At 44.8% G+C, this 18,945-nt stretch overlaps 1 protein-coding gene and 1 long non-coding RNA gene across 2 annotated transcripts in view; one reads left to right on the top strand and one right to left on the bottom strand.

The window, feature by feature from the left end:
- The window catches only part of SRRM4 (serine/arginine repetitive matrix 4), a 143,633-nt gene that overhangs the window by 4,086 nt on the left and 120,602 nt on the right, over nt 1–18,945 (bottom strand). Inside the window, exons 9-10 of the mRNA XM_012756497.2 lie at nt 6,076–6,380; nt 1,478–1,681 (exon numbers count right to left, since the gene is read on the bottom strand). Of these exons, the coding sequence (XP_012611951.2) occupies nt 1,478–1,681; nt 6,076–6,380 (509 nt within the window). The remainder of the gene's footprint in view (nt 1–1,477; nt 1,682–6,075; nt 6,381–18,945) is intronic.
- On the top strand, nt 843–18,682 carry LOC142863473 (uncharacterized). The gene is made up of 3 exons (XR_012914253.1): nt 843–1,095; nt 10,011–10,090; nt 18,594–18,682. It is a non-coding gene; the product is annotated as an uncharacterized LOC142863473 (long non-coding RNA).

The raw sequence follows: 18,945 nt of genomic DNA, 5'->3' as shown, positions 1-18,945 counted from the left end.
TTCTCCTCACTTAATTTTATATTCCTCTTCTTAATTTTACTTTTAGCCTAATTTGCTCTTCTATTTATGTCACTATGTCATGTTGAATATTTTTGTAAGCGACCTTGCCTCCTTTTTTGGAATGGAATGGTCTTGAAATAACCAACTAAGTAAGCAATTTTTTTTGTTGTTGTTATATAGTTATAAAGGGGAATGGTCAGTCTGTCACTGGGAATTTCTGTTTGCAGAGGGAAGCTGGACTCCATGAAACCATGAGTTGATTAGTTTGGATGGAATCTTCCAATTCCTGAGATCTCATCTGTACACCCTACTGTATCATTATTCCACATGAGAAATAAATCAAGCAATTACCAATGGTTATTGAAATCGAGTGGAAGAATGCAAAATGGTCATAATTTGTCTTCTCCCTGTGTCTACATTCTCTGCAATGTGACTTTCCATTTCCTCCAACTAAGAGGAGCATCCTGGCCAAGTGCGGTGGCTCATGCCTATAATCATAGCACTCTGGGAGGTTGAGGCAGGAGGATTCCTTGTGCCCAGGAGTTCAAGACCAGCCTCAGTCAAGAGCAAGACCCTGTCTCTACTTAAAATTAAAAAATTAGCCAGGCTGCACTCCTGTAGCCCCTCAGTGAGAGGCTGAGGGGAGGATCACTTGAGCCAGGAGTTTGAGGTTGCTGTGAGCTATGATGATGCCACTACATTCTACCCACAGTGACATAGTGAGAATCTGTCTTTAAAAAAAAAAAAAAAAAGAGGAGCATCCTTTCATCTGATTTGGCTTGTGACTTGCTATGGCTAATTAGAATAGCAAAAGGGATGTCATGTCACTTCCAAGCCTAGGACTCAGGAAGCCCTGCACACTACTGCTCTCTCTTGTCGGAACCCTGCCATCACCATGTAAACAAGCCCAGACAGGCCTGTTGGAGGATGAGAGACCACATGGAGTAGAGATCAGTCGGCTGGGGTCATTCGCACCAGCCAGCCCCTGGCCATCAACCCACCAGCTGACCAAGGGCACATGAAGAGCTCAAAGAGATCAGAAGAACCACCCAGCTGAGCCCAGCCCAATTGCTGATTCACAGAACCAGAAACTAAGTAAGCATTTATTGTTTTAAGGATGATAAGTTTGGGGATACATTTTTTATGCAGCAGAAGTTAGCTGATACATATTAGTTCATAATTGTAACAATAGTAGAGAAATAACTAATATTCATTGTATTCCAAGTACTTCTCTACGTGGTGTTTTTTCCCCAGAACAAACCTTTTGGGTAAGTATTGTTATCGTTTTCATTTTCAGATGAAGAAACTAAAGCTCAGAGAGGTTAATAGACTTTCCCAAGGCCACCAGCTAGTAATGGGTATTCAAACTTATGTCTGTGTGACTCCTCTCCCTATGGATCAAAGGACATCTCCAGTTACCTTAGCTAACTCCCTAAGGGAGAAGGTGCTGCAGAGCAAAGTCAAAAATCACACTCACCTTTTTTCAGAGGAGGTGGATCGGCTCCGGGTGTACCTGGGAGAGGTCCTGGGGTTTGGAGATCGGGAGGAGTGACTGGAGGATCGGGTGCTGGCATAGGAGGAGCTACGGGAGCACTCTCTCATGGGGGAGCTCCTGGCTGTGGGTGGGACCAAACTGGACTTCTTCACTTCAGCACATTCCAGACATGGTGACTGGAATCCTCTGTAGGAGAGAGAACATCTGTTAGCATCAGGCTGCCAGCTACTCTGGGGGCATCTTGAGCTAATATTCACTTCCCTATCTTTGCCTAGGCTGTGGTGTTCTCACAGAACCCTCCTTCCACCTTTTCTCATCCTACTACCTCTGGAAAGACATTCCAGGTCACATATGTTAGAGGATTAGAGATAGAAGGGACCTTAAAAGTAAATGATGTAGTTCAGCATTTCCCCAAGTATGGGACACGTACCACAGAGGTACGTGTGAAATACTTCAAAGTATTTTAGGAGGTCATTGGGCATGGACATGGTGCTAAATAACATCAAATCTCATGGTGGGAGATGTATTGCCTTTCTAATCTTTTCTCATCCTTCTGAATACATTAATGAGAAAGCCCCCGTTGAGTGCTAGTGGGTTTTAAACACCTCTCTAACACTTTGTAATCTCCCCAAGAGAGAGAAGACCTCAGATTCAGAGCCCTGGGCATGAAATTTTAACTAACTGGAATTAAATACATTGTTGCACTTTTATAGGTACCTTCTATTTAGGACAAGTAATACTCATTTTCTATTTCAGATAGTACCATGTTTCCTTTAAGTTTACATCTGTTATCTATCATAAATTTATTAAAATAAATGAGAGTACCAGTAGTACATGGATATGGTAAAAGTCAAGAAGATAATCTGTACCTGGTTTAAGCTTGGGGAACTTTGGTGGAGCGCATTTTGCAGATGGAGGGATTGAGACCCACACAAGGGTGGAGGCTTATTTAGAATCATCCAAAGGACTAGGTCCTGTCTTCTGTATTTTCACCCTGCCTAGGGCCATGCTGGTCTTCTGTTAGGTTCTCAGCAAAGACATGTTGATTTGGATTGGGCCAAGAATCAAGTTCAAATCACATTAATATGGCTTTCAAGGGTCATCAAGACCGACCCCTGCTCACCCCTCCAATCTCAGCTCCTGACATTTTCCTCTCTGGATTCGAGGCATAATAGACTACTTGTTCCTCCTGGCACACCCCTATTCTCTCCCTTGTCTTCAGGCCTTAGAACGTTCTGGCTCTCTGCAACCCTCTCCTCTCCCCTATTCATCTGGCAACTCCTACTCTGCTTTAGTTTGACCTCAGCTTTTTCTGGAAAGCCTTCCTTGACACCTGCCCTTCAAACCCTAGAGTCTGGGTTGGGTGATCTCCAATGTGTACCATAGACCCTGGCCCCTATGTGGCTCACTTAGTCTTATAATTGTAGATTGTCTATTTCTGCCTCAGACATTGAGCTCCTTGGGGACAGGATGCATGTCTCTCTGGACACTGCATTCTAGCACCTAGCTCAGGGCTTGTACACACATCTCAGATAATCAATAAGTAGCTGTGGGTTGAACATTCCGAACCTCTTCAGTGTCCTGGGCACTTCACAAGCATCATTTCCTTTAGTCTCCTCAAGAACCTTATGAGGCAGGCGCTGCTATTATCCTCAATTTACAGAGAAGACTCAGAGGGGTTAGTTACTTGCTGAAGGCCACCCAGAGTCCCAAACCCTGATCTGTCCAGCTCCAAAGCCCACGCCCCTGCCACCTTGCCAGCTCTCTGTCTTCAGTGTCTGTGGTTCCCCTGATTTAGAGCTGATGTCTCTTCTACTCAGCCCATATTTATGGAGCTCTGTCCTCATAACTGGCATGACACAAATAGCTATGGATTTAACCATCATTTATATTTCAAAGTGAAAGGCTGGGTCTAAATTATTTAATTTGGCTGTCCATGTAGATCAAATTAAGTAGGTAACTGCTAGATGTCTCTCAGGCTTTACTTCCAGTTCTGGAGACAAATCTGTATTTGAATCCTGGTGCTGTCACTTATTAACTGAGTTCGTCAACCACTCTGAGCCTCAGTTTCCCCATCAGTTACAAAAGGGTTATAAGAGTACCTATCCCATGAAGATTTTATGAGGAATTAAGGAAGGTTCTTTATGGAAAGCATTTGGCATAGTACCTAGTCTGTGGTTAGGGCTCAGTGAATATTAGCTGCTGTTATTATTGTAGTTGTTGTTATAGCCATTCTCGATTTTTCCTGCATGGTAGCATTGCAGTATATCAGTAGACATGTGACCTCCTCTCTCTTCTGGGAACTTCACTGCCTGTTCTTGGAGACATTGACATTTGCTCTGGCCCAGCTCTGGCTCCCAGCCAAGCTTGGGTGTGAGCTGAGGCCAGGGATGTCCCGGAGAAGCACAGAGGCCAGGTCTGTGCATGGATGCCAAGCTGTTTGTCCAGGACTGAAGTGGGCACTGTGTTAGGGACACAGGGTGCTCTGTCCTTGGAGAAGCTGTTAACTGCTTCAGTGCTAAAGCTTTGGTCATCTTTTGAAAAATGTTGCCCTCTTTGAACAAAGGCAGACTCCCACCCCCAGAAGGAAGAATAAATACTATGGTATGTTTTTAAATGACAGTGACCTAAAATGAATTTAATGTTAGACTTTCTCCTACAATTATTGGTAAAATTGGCATCTGTTTTTGCCTGCCCTGCCTCTGTCCCTCCTGATATCAATACTGGGAAGAAAACCCCAGTATTAGCATGGCGGAGTGCACCAGCAAAGCTTTCCAGCCCCCCCTGCATCTCTGCCTCTGTGCCATCAATTATAGCCTCCTGGGGGAAAAGACCATTCCGTTTTTATATCCCCAGCACCAAGCTGAGTGTCTGGCACATAGGAAGCGCCTGATAACAAGTTGAGGGATAAATAACTAAATGAATGGTACAGATGAAGTGATCAGTAAATTTTAGTAGCTATTATGGTGACGGTACCCTTAGTGATTAGCATTTTGTTGTGATTTTCTGAGCGAGAAAGTAAGGGGGTGATGAAGTAGGAGAATTACAAGTGGCTCATAAGCTACTGTATGGGAGTGTTTTCTGCAGGAAAACTGCATCTAGCAAATGTGTTACAATGGGGAAAAAAATTGAGAAGTCTCAATGTTCTACAATAGGTTGATTTCCCTTTCCCTAAAATTGTACTATGGTGTGTGTGTGTGTGTGTATGTACATACACACACATATAAAATAAACTTCATGTTTAGAGCAGTTTATGTTTCAGGGCACAACTGAATGGAAAGTACAGGAAGTGCCCATAAATGTTCTGTCCCCAAGCACAACCTCCCCATACCAACAACATCCCACACCAGAGTGGTACATATGTTACAGTCGATGAACCTACACTGACACATCATTCTCACCAGAAGTCCATAAAGTTTACATTAGAGTTCACTCTTAGTGTTGTACATTCTATGAGTTTAGACAAATGCAGAATGATAATTATCCATGCTGTATCGTACAAAGTAGATTTGCTGCCCTAAAAAATCCTCTGTGTTCTTCCTGTTCAACCCTCCCTCCCACCAACCCCTGGCAACAGCTAATCTTTTTATGTGCTCCACAGTTTTGCCTTTTCTAGAATGTCATACAATTGGAATCATATAGTATATAGCCTTTTCAGATGGGCTTCTTTTGCTTAGAAATATGCATTTAAGTTTCTTTTACATCTTTACATGGCTTGATAGCTCCTTTCTTTTTAGCCCTGAATAATCTTCCATTGTCTGAACACACCACAGTTTATTTATCCACTCACCTACTAAAGGGTATCCTGGTTGCTTCCAAGTTTTGGCAATTATGAATAAAGCTGCTACAAATATCCATATGCAGGGTTTTGTGTGGATATAAGTTTTCAATTTATTTGGATAAATACTGTGGTATGTTTTTAAATGACAGTGACTTCAAATGAATTTGATGTTAGACTTTTTCCTACGATTATTGGTAAAATTGCCATCTGTTTTTGCCTGTGTAGCCTCTGTCCCTCCTGATATCAATAACCAGGCTTTCCCTACAGAGGAACATGAGAAGGTTCTCATTCTTTCCCAGTGCTGGCATGTGACACATTCTGGCCAAGAGTACAGCATTCCCTGAGCCAGAATAATTGGTCAAGGGCTGGGCAAATGACCTAAGCTGAGCCAAGCAGAACCCATGAGCATCTGCCCTGGAATTTTGATGAAATATTGGAGAAAGAAGCATTATTCTTCCATTGTCTAGCTCAACTGATAGATTGTTAGCTGCTTGTCATATTTGTCAATGCTTTGGGAGGGTCTGTTTGAGAATAAGGCCAGTAGAGCAGGGAGACTGACTAAGCGACATAATGGGAAAAATATATTCTCAAAGACATATTTTTGAGCCCCTGGATCCAGCTATACCTTAAGCTAGTGCCCTTGGATTAAAAACAAAGAAACAAAAACATTAAGCCGGTTTGAGTTGTGTTTTCTCTCTTTTGCAAATAAAAGACTCCTGGGAGCTGGGGTGCTGAGATAAGAGAGTGAGAAGGTGGAACTAAGGTGGGAACCCCACTGACCCCCACCAGGTGCACTGACCTTGACTCTCTGCCCCTGCTGGTGGGGGAGAGATTCTCCAAAATGGCCCCCTTGGTCTGGGGGGAGGAGGTGGTGAAGGAGTTCCCTGAATCGGAGGTGTTGCCACTGTTGAGCTCCTGGCTCTTGCTTAGGCCTCCACTGGGGCTCCCCTTCTCCTGGCCCCGAGACCTGGCTGAGCTGGTTTGCATGGAGGGTGGCGAGGACGTGTCATTGCCTGAGTCGTACTCCTGGGAGCGTCCTCGGGAGGTGGTGAGCGGGCTGGCTGTTTTGGTAAAGAGGTCAGCAGCAGACCCCGACCCAGTGATCTGAAAGCAAAAAGACCCGTTGGACACTGCTGAGAGCTGGGCCCGTGGGCTGTGTCTAAATAACCAAGAAATGTTTACCGTCATGATGCACTGTAACGAAAGGAAAGAGAGAGAGAGGAGAAGAAAGAAGAGACGCCAAAAAACAAAAGCACAAATTCCTGAAAGAATACCACAGAAAGGAGATATATTTTTTTTTTACCCCCTGCTAGGATAACTGGAAGATTTAGGTATCATGCAGAGAAAAAGCATGCGATCCAGATTAAACAAAAGAAAAGGCAAATTATACAAAATTTAATTTCTAATGAATTAAACAAAAGAGTCAACTCAATAGGAAGGGGGGTGTGTAAACACCCTTAACTCAACCTAAAACGATAATAAAAATAAAGGAAGGGGAAGGGGGAAAAGAAATGGGGCTATGGGCCTGGAAAAAATATATCTTGGAAATTAAAAAAAAAAAAAAAGGAGATAAAGCCAAAATTTTAAACTTCAACCAAATCCTCAATTATTTGAACAATTTTTTAAAAAAGAAAAAGTTGCCTGAATAGAACCCTAAACAAATATCACATGGGGAAAAGAAATGAAATAAAGATGAGAGTTTTGGTTTTTTCTTTTTCTTTTTTTTCTTTTAAACATAAAGTCAAGGTCACAAACTGACATTTTAGCAGTTTTCAACTAAAGGGGAAAAGAAAGAGAGGGGAGGACAAAAAAAAAATGGAAGTCAAATAGTCTGACCGAAAACAAATGAAAAAAAAGGTCTCTACAGATATTTGTGTGTGTCCTTTTCCCCTTGTAGAAGGTAGCTAAGGCTCTTGAGTGGCTTCTAATAAATTCTCTCATGTCTTTGCGGATTATATCCACTTACCAAGCAAGAACTCCTCCTTTAGTAGGTAGGTAAGGTGTAAGAGAAAGGGAAGAGCGGGCAACGTGAGTCCATCGTTAGAGTCGCAAATGACAAGAAAAAACACACACCTTTCTGCACATCCTCAAACTTGGCCCTGAACTTTGAGTTTTGTTTTTTTGGGGTTTTTTTTTAGTGCTTTTGACAGGTGGGGCATCAATTCGGTTTGGTTTTCTCATTAAGGGGATCTACCCTAGTCAACCTAGCCAATCCCTTCATGCCCAGTCTGAGCAGGAAACCCTCACTGAATATGCAAGTGGGAGCTGGAGTATTGCATCAACCTAGGGCACACGGAGGATATGCTTGCAACATAGGACTTTGGAAGGGGGTTGGAGATTTGGCTTTGGGGTGATTGGGAATATAAAGGGGCTCCCAGAACCCTGTTTGGGGCTGATCTAGGACAAATGAAGGAGCGAGAAAGGTGGTAGGCAGCCCATACTCAGGAAGGTAATTGCATATTTAGAAGCATGGTTTTCTTTAACATTTTCTTTAAACGTTCAGACCAGTATCATGGCTGGAATGACACAGTGGGTTTGGTTCTGGGCCCAGCCGACAATACCATGCTTCACTGTGGGCAAGAGGCATCCCTGCCCTGGGTCTCCTCTAGCTATAACCGTCTCTGCAGGGTGAGAAATCTCTGGGGCCAAGAGAGCACCCCCTGCAAAGTACTCCCCTGCCCAGACCTCTCTCTGGGTACCTGAGATCCCAGAATTCTCTGTTTAAATGGTCCCTGAGCCCCCTTTCAGGATCTCTGTATAGGCCTCATTCATGGATCTGTTCTCCTGTAGGTAGACCATGCTTCAAGTATGCACACTCCTAGGTCCAAGGGTGGCTATTTGGACAGAACTTGGATGTTCAGGCTGAGGTGTTTACGTGCATCTGTGTGTGATGCCCATCATAGTACTGGATAGTGCCAGAGGCAGGAAGAGAAAGGGATGGTCCCAGGGCCAGACTGTCCCCACACTGCCGTGTCGTGGCCTGGTACTCTGAAGGATCCAAGATTCTAAATTTAAAATTGACATTCAGATCATTTTGAAGGTATGTTTGCCAAGATAGGAGAACGTATTTTATTTACATTTGCTAATACATTTATAAACACTTAGACATCTTGTATGGGGACCTTCTTGCCTACTCTTTCCCCGAGTCCTACAAACATTAGGGCAACCTTCACCACCAAGAGCCTGCTTTTCTCCCCATTTTATCCTGTGCTCCTTGGGCCTAAAGGAGGGGGACTTCTGTGCTTTCGTAGGGAACCATTTCTACCTTCTCAGCAATTAGTCATGAGGGTGGGACACAGAGACACCGGAACTGCGAGAATAGCAGAGATCATTCCAGTAGCTCAGGATGTCAGCTCCTGGGGCTGGGGAGGCAGGACTTCCTTTGCGGGATACTCCCAGGAGGCTTTGCACACAGGCAAGGTGATGGTCCAGACCAAGTGCCAACCAGTGTGGCTGCCACTTCACCTGCTTGGCAATCTGGCTAGCTTTGCTTGGGGACCTCAAAATAAGGTTGCCCAAGTGGAGTTTTCTAGAGTAAGACTTCTTTTAAAATAACGTAAAGCCCTGTTCTCATTCAGGTCCTCCCATGGTCTTCCCTTTTTGTAGTCTGGATGCCACGGCTTTCTCACCTCTGGAGTTCAATGGTCACATGTGTATTTCCACCATTTGTGTCAGGAATGAGAAAGCATCATGCCAGGCAGCCAGACCCTGGGACCTGAGCTCTTAGGCTGGGGCTTGGTGTGTGGAATCTTTGCCCCAGAGGTGGTGAATGGCTGCTGGCCAGTGCATTACAGGTGAATCAGGCAAGTTCATCTTGGAGGGAGCTGGGCTGGAAGATAACTCAAGGGCAGGGGCCTGTGGGTGCAATGATTTCCATTATCATGTGGCTTGCTACCTGGGGGCATCCAGGCTGGGCCTTTCTCTCCCAGGTACTTGTTCCCAGTCTTGACCACTAATTTCTAAAGCATTTTTCCTAGTATATCATGGGTCCCCATGGGCAAGGATTTCTCCACGGTGAGGCCTCTCGGGGCTAATAGATAAAGAAGGGGACTTTGTTGTGTTCACTTTCTCAACCCGACACCCTGAGCTCATGGGAATAATTTCAGAGTGTGTCCACCTGGCTGTGACTTATCCACGTGTAACTTGTTTGGTTAGAACTGAAGAAATCTGCAAGGCATCACACTTTTCCATCAACAACATAAAACCAAAATAAAGGCACTATTGAAATGTTCTTATTGGGTTGACCTTGGTACTTGAAAATACCAATCTCTCCCGTGTGTTTAAAAGTCTCCCCCCGCTTTTTTTGGATGAATCTGAACTCTTTGACATGAATTACAATGCCCTTTACAACCCAGCTCTTTATACTTTACAAGTAGCATCTCTTCCACTCTCTTCCACACCATCCCACCCTGGACCCCACAACCTAAAATGATCAATTTGAGTTTTCTTGGTTCTGGCATCCCATCTTGTTCTTCTAACCCCATGCCATTTGCACATGCCATTTCCTCTCCCCAGAATATTCCTCCTCCTTCCTACTTCACATGGCTAAATTTATTCAACTTCCAGGTTTCCTACCACCTCCTCTCTGATCTTCTAGACCAGGATAGCACAATACTCTGTACTTCATTCATTCAATCTTTTACTCATTCATTCACTCAAAAATGAGCATTATCTGTTCACCACAGCATTGTTACTCAAAAGGATAGTTGCTTATTTTACTGTTTCTCTCTCCAGTCTGTAGGGAGATCTTGTTGAGGAAAGGACCATGATGGGTTCATTGTTGCAGCCCAGGACCCACCAGCACCTGCCACAGAGTAAGTACCCAGTAAATCTTGTCCAGTGAACAGAGCTGCTCCACGGTCCCTTGGGAGCCTCTGTGTGCCCACCCTAACTTAATTTGTTGGTAGAGATGGCTGGGTGGCCAGGCCCTGGTGGAGTCCAGCTGAGTGACTGACAGCTTTGGGAATTCAGTGTTTTTTTGAGAAGGAACTGGTTAGGAAAGGTTAGGAAAAGGTGCTCCTTAAGGTCATGAATTAAAAAATGGCACCCCTTCTGGCCAAGACAAATTAGAAAAGAGATAGTACCCCTTACTCTGGGCTTCATATTAGCATCCAGGGTGCGGTGCATGGAGGATAGGTGGAGTTTGATCTCTCACTTTCTCTCCAGGCTGGTCACCCTTGGACAGGGCACAGCCTGCATCAGCTAATGCCCTAGAAGGTACTGATCACAAAAAAATCTCACTCTATTTGGCCTGCTTATGGCATTATTCTGATAGGGAGGAGGTAGTAACCTGGAAACATTCATTCCTGCTCCTTTGCAACTAAACTCTGTTTGCTTTCAACTTTGCAAGTCTGGTGGGGTCTGTTCATACTTCCGGGTGTTAGGAGCCTTTTCCCAAACTCATCATTAGAGATGTCTGGACAGCTTAGACACCACCTTCTCCAGAGCTCTCCACTCACTCCACACACAGAAGAGGGGAGACGCCATTGAGGGGAGCAAAGGCAGAATGGTTGTGTTTTGGGAGGTGATGGCTGTGATCGTGCAAAGGAGACTCCCGAGTCATGAAGGTAGTGATGGGTCTTTCATGGAGGCCTCTGCCCTCCCGTCCCCGGACACCTCCTTCCCAGCCAGACGCTCCCACTGGTGCAAAATGCAAGCAGCTGCCCACTCGACATTGGCATGACAGGATGGCTCTCCATCGCTCCTGTCTCCTTATTTAGATAGTAGGTCTCTCGAAATTCGTCTTAGAAGAGCTCTTCTTCATGCATTGGGAATTTCTCTCTATGTGCACAACTCTCTGCCCCTGTACTATTTATTGGCTGGGAAATGGTCCCCAAGACATTCACCAACAGGAGCCACCCCAGATCCTCCCTCGTCCAGTAATAATGCCCTCCGGGTACCCAGGACCCAGTTTTAATACCTGGAACCCTCACACCAGGGTTCCATTCTTCAGTCCAATCTTACTGCTTCCTCCATCTCCCCCTCACCCTCCCTGCCTGTCTTCACAAAGGCCAACCTTTGGGGCCCCGGCATGAAATTCAACCTCTGTAAGATCTCCTTAGTTTCCGAGTGAAAAACACCTGTCTAATCTGGATTCCCAGGAATCGAGACAGGAATTTGAGTGCTAATAGTTTATTTGAAAGGGGAAGGTACCCCTGTAGGAGTGTGGGGAAATGAGATGGGGGAGAGAGGAAGATGATGTAGGGCACATCATCAAACCAGCTATCGCAGTGGGAGCAGGTGCTTCATTCCACTGCGGACACCCTGGGAACCAGAGTAGAACTTGTACCCCTGAGTTAGTCCCAACCGAGGGGCGAGGGAGCTGGGGTATTTATACACCAGTCACCCACCACTTGTGGGTTGAAGGCAAAGTGGGCTCTGGCAGCCAGACAATCCCATCTGGGAGGAAGAAGTCGGCTGTGTAGCCCTGGAGCGGGGAAGGTGAGGAAATATATATGGGCAGCATCTGCTTCAACATCTCAAAGCAACATTGGAAACCTGGCAAGCCAAGTCACGCTTTGTTTCAGATATGCTTTCTTTAGCCCACTTCTTCGTATGTTTGAAAATAAATTTAAATTAACGGCCAACACTGGGAGAACGGAGAGGTTTCACATAACAACCTCATTTCTAGTTTCTTGTCAAAAAATAAGATCTGCCAACACCAGGCCCACGTTCCTGCCTGGCAATAAGTGGCTTGAGGGCTGTTGCAGCTGCCCCTTCTAAATGGGGCACGAGCACTCCTGACCCCAAACCCTATGTGGTCACCGTTACTCATGTCTTTTAGCTGCCTGGCTCCTGAGACATCTAAGTTTGAGACCCTCTATTCTGAAAGTTTGTTGCAGCTCGGAGCCCTCTGTAAGCAACAGAGACACAATACACCTTGTAAGTTTCATCTCTTCCTTCCAGATCTAGGCAGCAGACTGCTCCCTCTTCCCCATCTCGGTCCTTTAAATCCCTGTTGGACTTTTGTCAGTGAAAGGAACCAGAAGACCAGATCCATTAAATCATATCCAGACCCCAGAGCGATTATGAGCTCTTCCCTTCTGGGTCAGGACTGTCAATCTCAGATTTTTTTTTTGTTTTTTAAAGACAAACTGCTTTTCACACACTCATGGCTATTGGGGGAATGTGAACAAGTATTTCTCCTTTATTCCCTCACCCCCCCTCCAATGCCAAGCTCCACTGTGTGTGTGTGTGTGTGTGTGTGTGTGTGTGTGTGTGTGTGTGTGTGTGTGTGTTTGAAACTCCAAAGCTTGCCTTATTTCCTCGTTCCTTAATATACTCAGCGTTACCACTTGGGTTTTTCTAATAAGTAATTAAATGCCCCCACCACGAACTCCAGTTCCCTGGCATTTCGCTGGGAGTGTCTCTCAGCCCTCCAGGGAAGCCGGCACTGTTATTTATTGTTTTTGTTTCAAATCATTATTTAATCAAGAACGGGGGGAAAAAGGCAACCTCTCACTTACACTTCAAAATTTAATTTCAGCTGAATTCCGAGATCAAGAGGCAGCTCGGCCTAATAGGTTACAAAAATACAATCAAGAAGAGAATTCCAATTAAACTGAACAAGTCCATTTACTGAGCTTCAAATGGCCCCATGGAGAGCGATGGCTATATATATATTTTTTTTTCCCCTTCCCTGCCATATGGGGGCCTGGAAATTCTCATGTGAATGTAGAGCTGTATAGCAGAGCTTTTAGCTAGAGGGTTCTGGCTATTCCTTTAAAAACAAAAATCCTTTTGTTTCACAAAGACACTGAGTTTATTTTCCTCGCTGTTGTTCATCTTAGTGCTCTGATTAGGTAGGCAGCCAAAGAATGGACTCGTTGACCTGTTGGGAGTTCATTTGGGAGGTGGGGAGGTGCAGAAAGAGAGGGGGGTCTCCTGGGGATTGTGTCAGGATGACAAAGTCCTTTGGGGCTGAGGTGATCCCACAGGGCTGGGCGCTGCATGGGACCTAAGGCAGGGAGAGGCAGGCCATTCTTTCCCCTCAGCGGGAGCCGGAAGGGGATGACGGCTTCAGCCTCACCCCATCTTTGAAGCCTATCTTGAGGGTCCCCTGCCCGCTGCTCTCGGAAATCTCCACGAAGACCCAGGAAGACCAATTTTTTCACCAGCCCAAATGGAAATGAGAACAATGCATTCAATGTAATGAGTTTCTCATCCTGCTAAATGAATTCCATTTAAAGACTCATCCTTTCTTCCAGGTCATGTCCTTCCTACTTCTTCTGGTTGGTAAAATGTCCCTTTAGTGGTAGAAAATGGTCATTTTCTTTTCTCTGTCCTTCCTCAGCAGAAGTAGAAGTTGACAATGCTATGTCACCTCCCATTAAAAAAAAAAAAATCTGGTCCTGAAAATTCCCAAGTCTCATCCCGAGTTCCTACACGTTGGTTCCACTGTTCTCTCAACTGCGATAAATGGCACTGGAGGTTGGGTGTTGGGTTTCCCAGCTGGGCAAGAGCTCGAAGGCTTTGCAGAATGTGCAAGAGCCTGAATTGGGGTCTGAAGGCCTGAGCTGTCCACAGACTGTCTCTCAGCCTCATTTTCTCTGTCTGCAAAATGGGATGCATATTCCCATCCTGCCTTTCTCCTGGGGTTGTTGTGAACTCCGCCTGAGATCTTGGATATGGTTAAGCTTTTTGAGGCCAGAGATACTCTGAAAACAACATATCTGGGTTTATTTGGAGTAAGTTTAGTGAAACTGCTACGATGACGACTAATAGCAACTAGTGTATATTGAGTGTTGTGTCCCAAGCGTTGGGATAAGTTTTTCACATAGAACAGAAGCTGCGTGAAGGCAGGAGCCCTGTCTGTCTTGTTCATTGTTGTGTTCTGGTGCCTGGAACAGTGCCTGGCAGATGGTGGGTGCTTAGTGCATATTTTTGAAATGAATGGATACCTTATCTTACTCCATCCTCATAACAATCACAGAAGTAGGTATGATTATTAGCCCAAGGTACAGATGAGGATACTGAGGCCCTGAGCAATGAAATGACACAAGGAAGGTCATGGAATTAAATAAGTGGACTCTGAGGTCAGACTTTCTGGGTTCAAATTCTAGCTTCTCCATTGAATAGCTGACCTTTACTTAATTTTTCTAGGCTTGAGTTTCCTCGTCATGAGATGGAGATATTAGTGGAAACTCCCTTGAAGGGCTATGTAGGTGCTCAGTAAACATTAGTTATTGCTTTTACCAAAGGTCTCATGGGGGTACAAGATAAAAAACTCCAGAGTACCCAGATCTACACCAAAACTCATGTCTTAACCACTACCTTCTATTGCTTCTTCCAGTTTATAAGTTGCATGAGGTCCTCTTTTATGGACTACAAGTTTTGCTTTTATTATTATTATTTTTTGGGGGGAGTGTCTTGGATCTGTGCTGGTTTTTGCTGACAAGGGGTATGTGGTGACTATTGACCCAGGCTAGAGGCAAGAGGAGGAAAAAATAAGCATGCCCTTCTCTCTGCCCAGCTTCAGTCTTCATCAGTCTCCTCCTACATTCCTTCTCTGGTTGTGGCAGACTTGAGAGAGAACCCCATACCACAGGGAAATGGCTTGGCCAAACCTTGGAGCCACCAGCCTCTCCATTGTCTTATCCACCCTCCCCTTCACCCAGGTCATCCTCTGTGCTGGCTATCAGAGTGAGCTTCCAAGGCACAAGCCATACTTCATACTAGCTCTCATTTCTCCAAGTGGGTTACCTTCCTAGGTCACTTGGCTTCTCAAAGCTTCAGTTTTCCCATCTGAAAAATGGTGATGATAATTGCACCTACTTCAAAGAACTGCTTTGTGTATCAAATGAGGAAAAACTGTGTAAAGCATGTGACAGTGCCTGGCATGCAGTGGTACTTCCCTCACCCTCTATTCATCAACCATCTCAACCTAACAAACTCCTACCCATCCTTCAAAGCCCCACTCAAATGATCCCTTATTTGTAAAGCCCTCTCAGACATTAAGACAACATTGTCTGGCCCTTCCTCTGTGGTCCCACTATACATTGCACTTGCTTCCATCACTGCCGGGGTGACATTTATAATACTCAACAACTAGTTGGGTATAGGTACTGCCCCATCAAAAGGGAAGCTGGCCTTGACATTGAAGGGGTTTAGGTGTCACTTTCAGTTGCTGGGTTGTAAGAAGGTCCAGAAAGTTCCAGGGGAGGGAAGAAATGGCTGGGTTGACTGGGGCTGGGTGAGGTGGGGACAGGGCCTATTTACCAACTGTTGTGAAAGTATTTGAATATTTTAACAACCAGAGAAGGTATTGGTGCTCACAGACTCAATCTTTACAGCATTCTGTTTACTACTAGACTGTGAGCTCCTGGAGTTCAGCAAGAGTGTTTTCTTCATCTCTCTTTTTTCCCAGTGCCTTGAACAGAGATGACACAATAAACATAAGGATCATATGTGGGGCTGTGGCGGGCCCCTAAACCATCTCCTTGGGAAACTCCATTTGAATTTAGGCTCTGACTGAGCAACAAAGCCTCAGGTTACCTTTAGCTCACCAACTAGGATTGCAGTTAAGAGTCAACCCCCAAATTTCCATATTCATAAATGCAAATAAGTCCCTTGATATAATGCATCTGCCTTTGATTTTTTAAAGAGCCATGCATATGAAATGGCTGCAACTGAGTGTGGCGGGAGCCACGGCATAGAAGATCTTCATGTTTGGGCTCCTGTTTACCTGCAGAGCCCCATATCTTGTCCTGCAATTTTATCTCATTTCCCGACTCCAATATTCATTTCCTCTTTTCATTGGCTCACTCTTAATTTTTTAGGTAATTGTTATCTTCTCTGCCTAGCCCTAGCCCTAATCTCCTTCCTTGCCTGCTAACCTTGCACCCCATCTAAGTATCCAGCATCAACTGTTGTGTACTTTCTTTTACTGTTTTTAACTTATCTGTCTCCCTCCATTAGAAAGCACAGCCTGTTTCCTTCTTACTGATTGGATTCAGAGACCAAACTCTGAGCCTGACCCTATATAGATGCTTAATAGATGTTGGTAGACTTGAATGAATGATTAGATGGATGTTTCAATGAAAGTGACTCTGATGTGAGCTCTAACAGAGAGAAAAACTTGGAGCCAGGACTCTTGGAAACCTTTGATCCAACCTGGAACCTTTTTCCACCTCTGCCTTTGTAAGAGAGAAGATGACAAAAGGCCAAGCATGGTGGAGGAGTAAAAGAACCAGATTGGGAGGATCTGATGTTCCCAAAAGCCAGGCAACCTTGAATGACTGGCTTGTAGATTTTGAAGAAATCCTCATCTTGTAGATTTTGAAGAAACTGAGACACAGAGAGTTTACATAGCTTGCCTAAGGATCCACAGCTGGTAAGTGCAGATCCAGGATCTGGAATCTTGTCATCCTAACACTACTGGTATCTGCCAAGTCTTGCCCTAATGCCAAGTAGGCCTTTTGAAGAAGAGACTGTTATTATCTACATTTTTAAAAAATAAATTAGGAAACTACAGCTCAGAAAAGTTTAAGTAACTATCTTAGAGCCAGGATTTGACCACACAATATTAATTTCATGTTTTTAACAACTCTGTCTTGCTACAGTCCATGTAAGTCATTTCTCTTCTGTGAATCTCAATTTCCCTTCTTGGTAATCAGGGCATTGGGCTAGATGAGCTCTTAAGGCCTCTTCCTTCTAGGTACAGATGAGCTCTGGCTTTCAGCTCTTCTTATAACAGCTGGGCTCATGGGAATTATCAAGTCATTATACCTCAAAGCCATCAAGAATCCATGTGTTTTAGGAAAGCAAACTACTAATAGCCAATCTGGTAACCTGCCTAGCTGGTGTGGGAAGACAGACCCAGCTTTTTGCCATATTTTGACAGATATGACCTTGTTAGAAAACCATTCCAGGCAGGTAAGAAAGTATAAGCCAATTATTCCCAATGGCACATTTCAGCTTAGGGCCTCCAGATGGGCTGCCACAAATATTATGGCCAGGGAGATTAGGCAGCATTTACTAACTTAAAAACATTCCTCTACCTCTTATGGATCATATTACAAATTTATCTTTACCTTTGCCATAGTCTCTTTTGGAGACAAATGGGATAATCATGCCCATTCCTCAGGCGAGAAAGCTGAGGCTGAGAGGTATAAAATGATTAGTCCAATGATGCCAAGACTTGAACCCAGGCCTCTGGACTTTCTGTCATACTCTGAAGATCCCTTCTTAGGACATTTGGGGAGGAGAGAATGCAGGTGAGCATTTGCCATCTGCAAGTACTCAGTAACCACAGGCATCTCTGCAAAGCAAGGGCCTGGAGTAAGGTGTGGATGGTCTCAGGTAGGCAGAGGATTTGGGCAAAATTAGACCTTGGTGATGCTGGATGCCTTGGCTGGTGAAGAACCATTTTACAGAATGCACTTCAGATAACTACTGTGTCAAACAGGCCTGACTGTTGTTTGTCATGTCTTTCTGTTTTTGACCTTCCTGCAAGCACCCCTGAGCTCTTCCTTGCATCTACCTCATCCTTTCCTTCTTAGGAATCAGTTACCTGAAATTTTCAAGTTCACATGTATCTAGAGAAGACAGGTCCCTTCACCAATGTCTGCTGCAATTGTTGGCTATGTTAACAACATTGACTCTCTTCCTGTTTTTTTTTTTTTTTTTGAGACAGAGTCTCACTTTGTTGCCCAGGCTAGAGTGAGTGCCGTGGCGTCAGCCTGGCTCACAGCAACCTCAATCTCCAGGGCTCAGCAATCCTACTGCCTCAGCCTCCCGAGTAGCTGGGACTACAAGCATGCGCCACCATGCCCGGCTAATTTTTTGTATATATATTTTTAGTTGGTCAATTAATTTATTTCTATTTTTGGTAGAGACGGGGTCTCGCTCAGGCTGGTTTCGAACTCCTGACCTTGAGCAATCCGCCCGCCTCGGCCTCCCAAAGTGCTAGGATTACAGGCGTGAGCCACCGCACCCAGCCATGTTTTTTCTGTATATACCTTAAGAATCCACCAAAGGCCTTCCCAAACTTTATCTTATTGGATATTCCCAACAATCCCACACGGAAGTGGTATTACTTCAAGTTTTCCAACATGGAAGACTGAGGTTTACTAACTTGCCTAAAGCCACACAGCTACCAAGTGGCCAAGGTAGGACTCAAATTCAGATCCATCTCTAAATCTCTTGTTCATGGTGTCAAACTGTCCGAAGTCAAATTCTAGCTCCTTGGCCTGGGGGAGGATTGCCTACTTCTATTCAATATCAGGTTGCTAAATTGGCTTTTGTCTTTGCCTTGCTTTGTGGCTTTACCCTAGACCTTAGCCTTTCTGAGCCTTGATATTTCTGTCCCATCTGTAGAAGGAAGTGAGAGCAGCTGTGCCCTCAACTCCCAAGACCTGTGTGGACACATGAGAGGACAGAGGTCAAGCACTGTGAGCTCCGTGGAAGAACATTCTCATATAAATTCAAGGTCCTGTTTCTAGGTGGAATCAAATCCCGGCTGCCAACCAATGCTGCCAGCGCCTGGGATAAAAGATGCAGACCTCATGTAAAATCTGGAGTGCCTGTATTATGTCAAAGACCCCTTCTTTTCCTTTCTCCCCAAAGAAACCTCCTGTGGTGTCCCACACATGTATTCCTGCGGGTGTCACTCTAGAGACCAGCACTTATTTTTCAACACTCCCCTGATAAAAAGCCTGGGTATTTGAGT

The sequence above is a fragment of the Microcebus murinus genome, chromosome 22 (assembly GCF_040939455.1).
Source record: "Microcebus murinus isolate Inina chromosome 22, M.murinus_Inina_mat1.0, whole genome shotgun sequence".
Taxonomy (NCBI): Eukaryota; Metazoa; Chordata; class Mammalia; order Primates; family Cheirogaleidae; genus Microcebus; species Microcebus murinus.
Note: the sequence above shows the minus strand (reverse complement) of the source record. Positions and strands in the feature narration are given on the sequence as shown.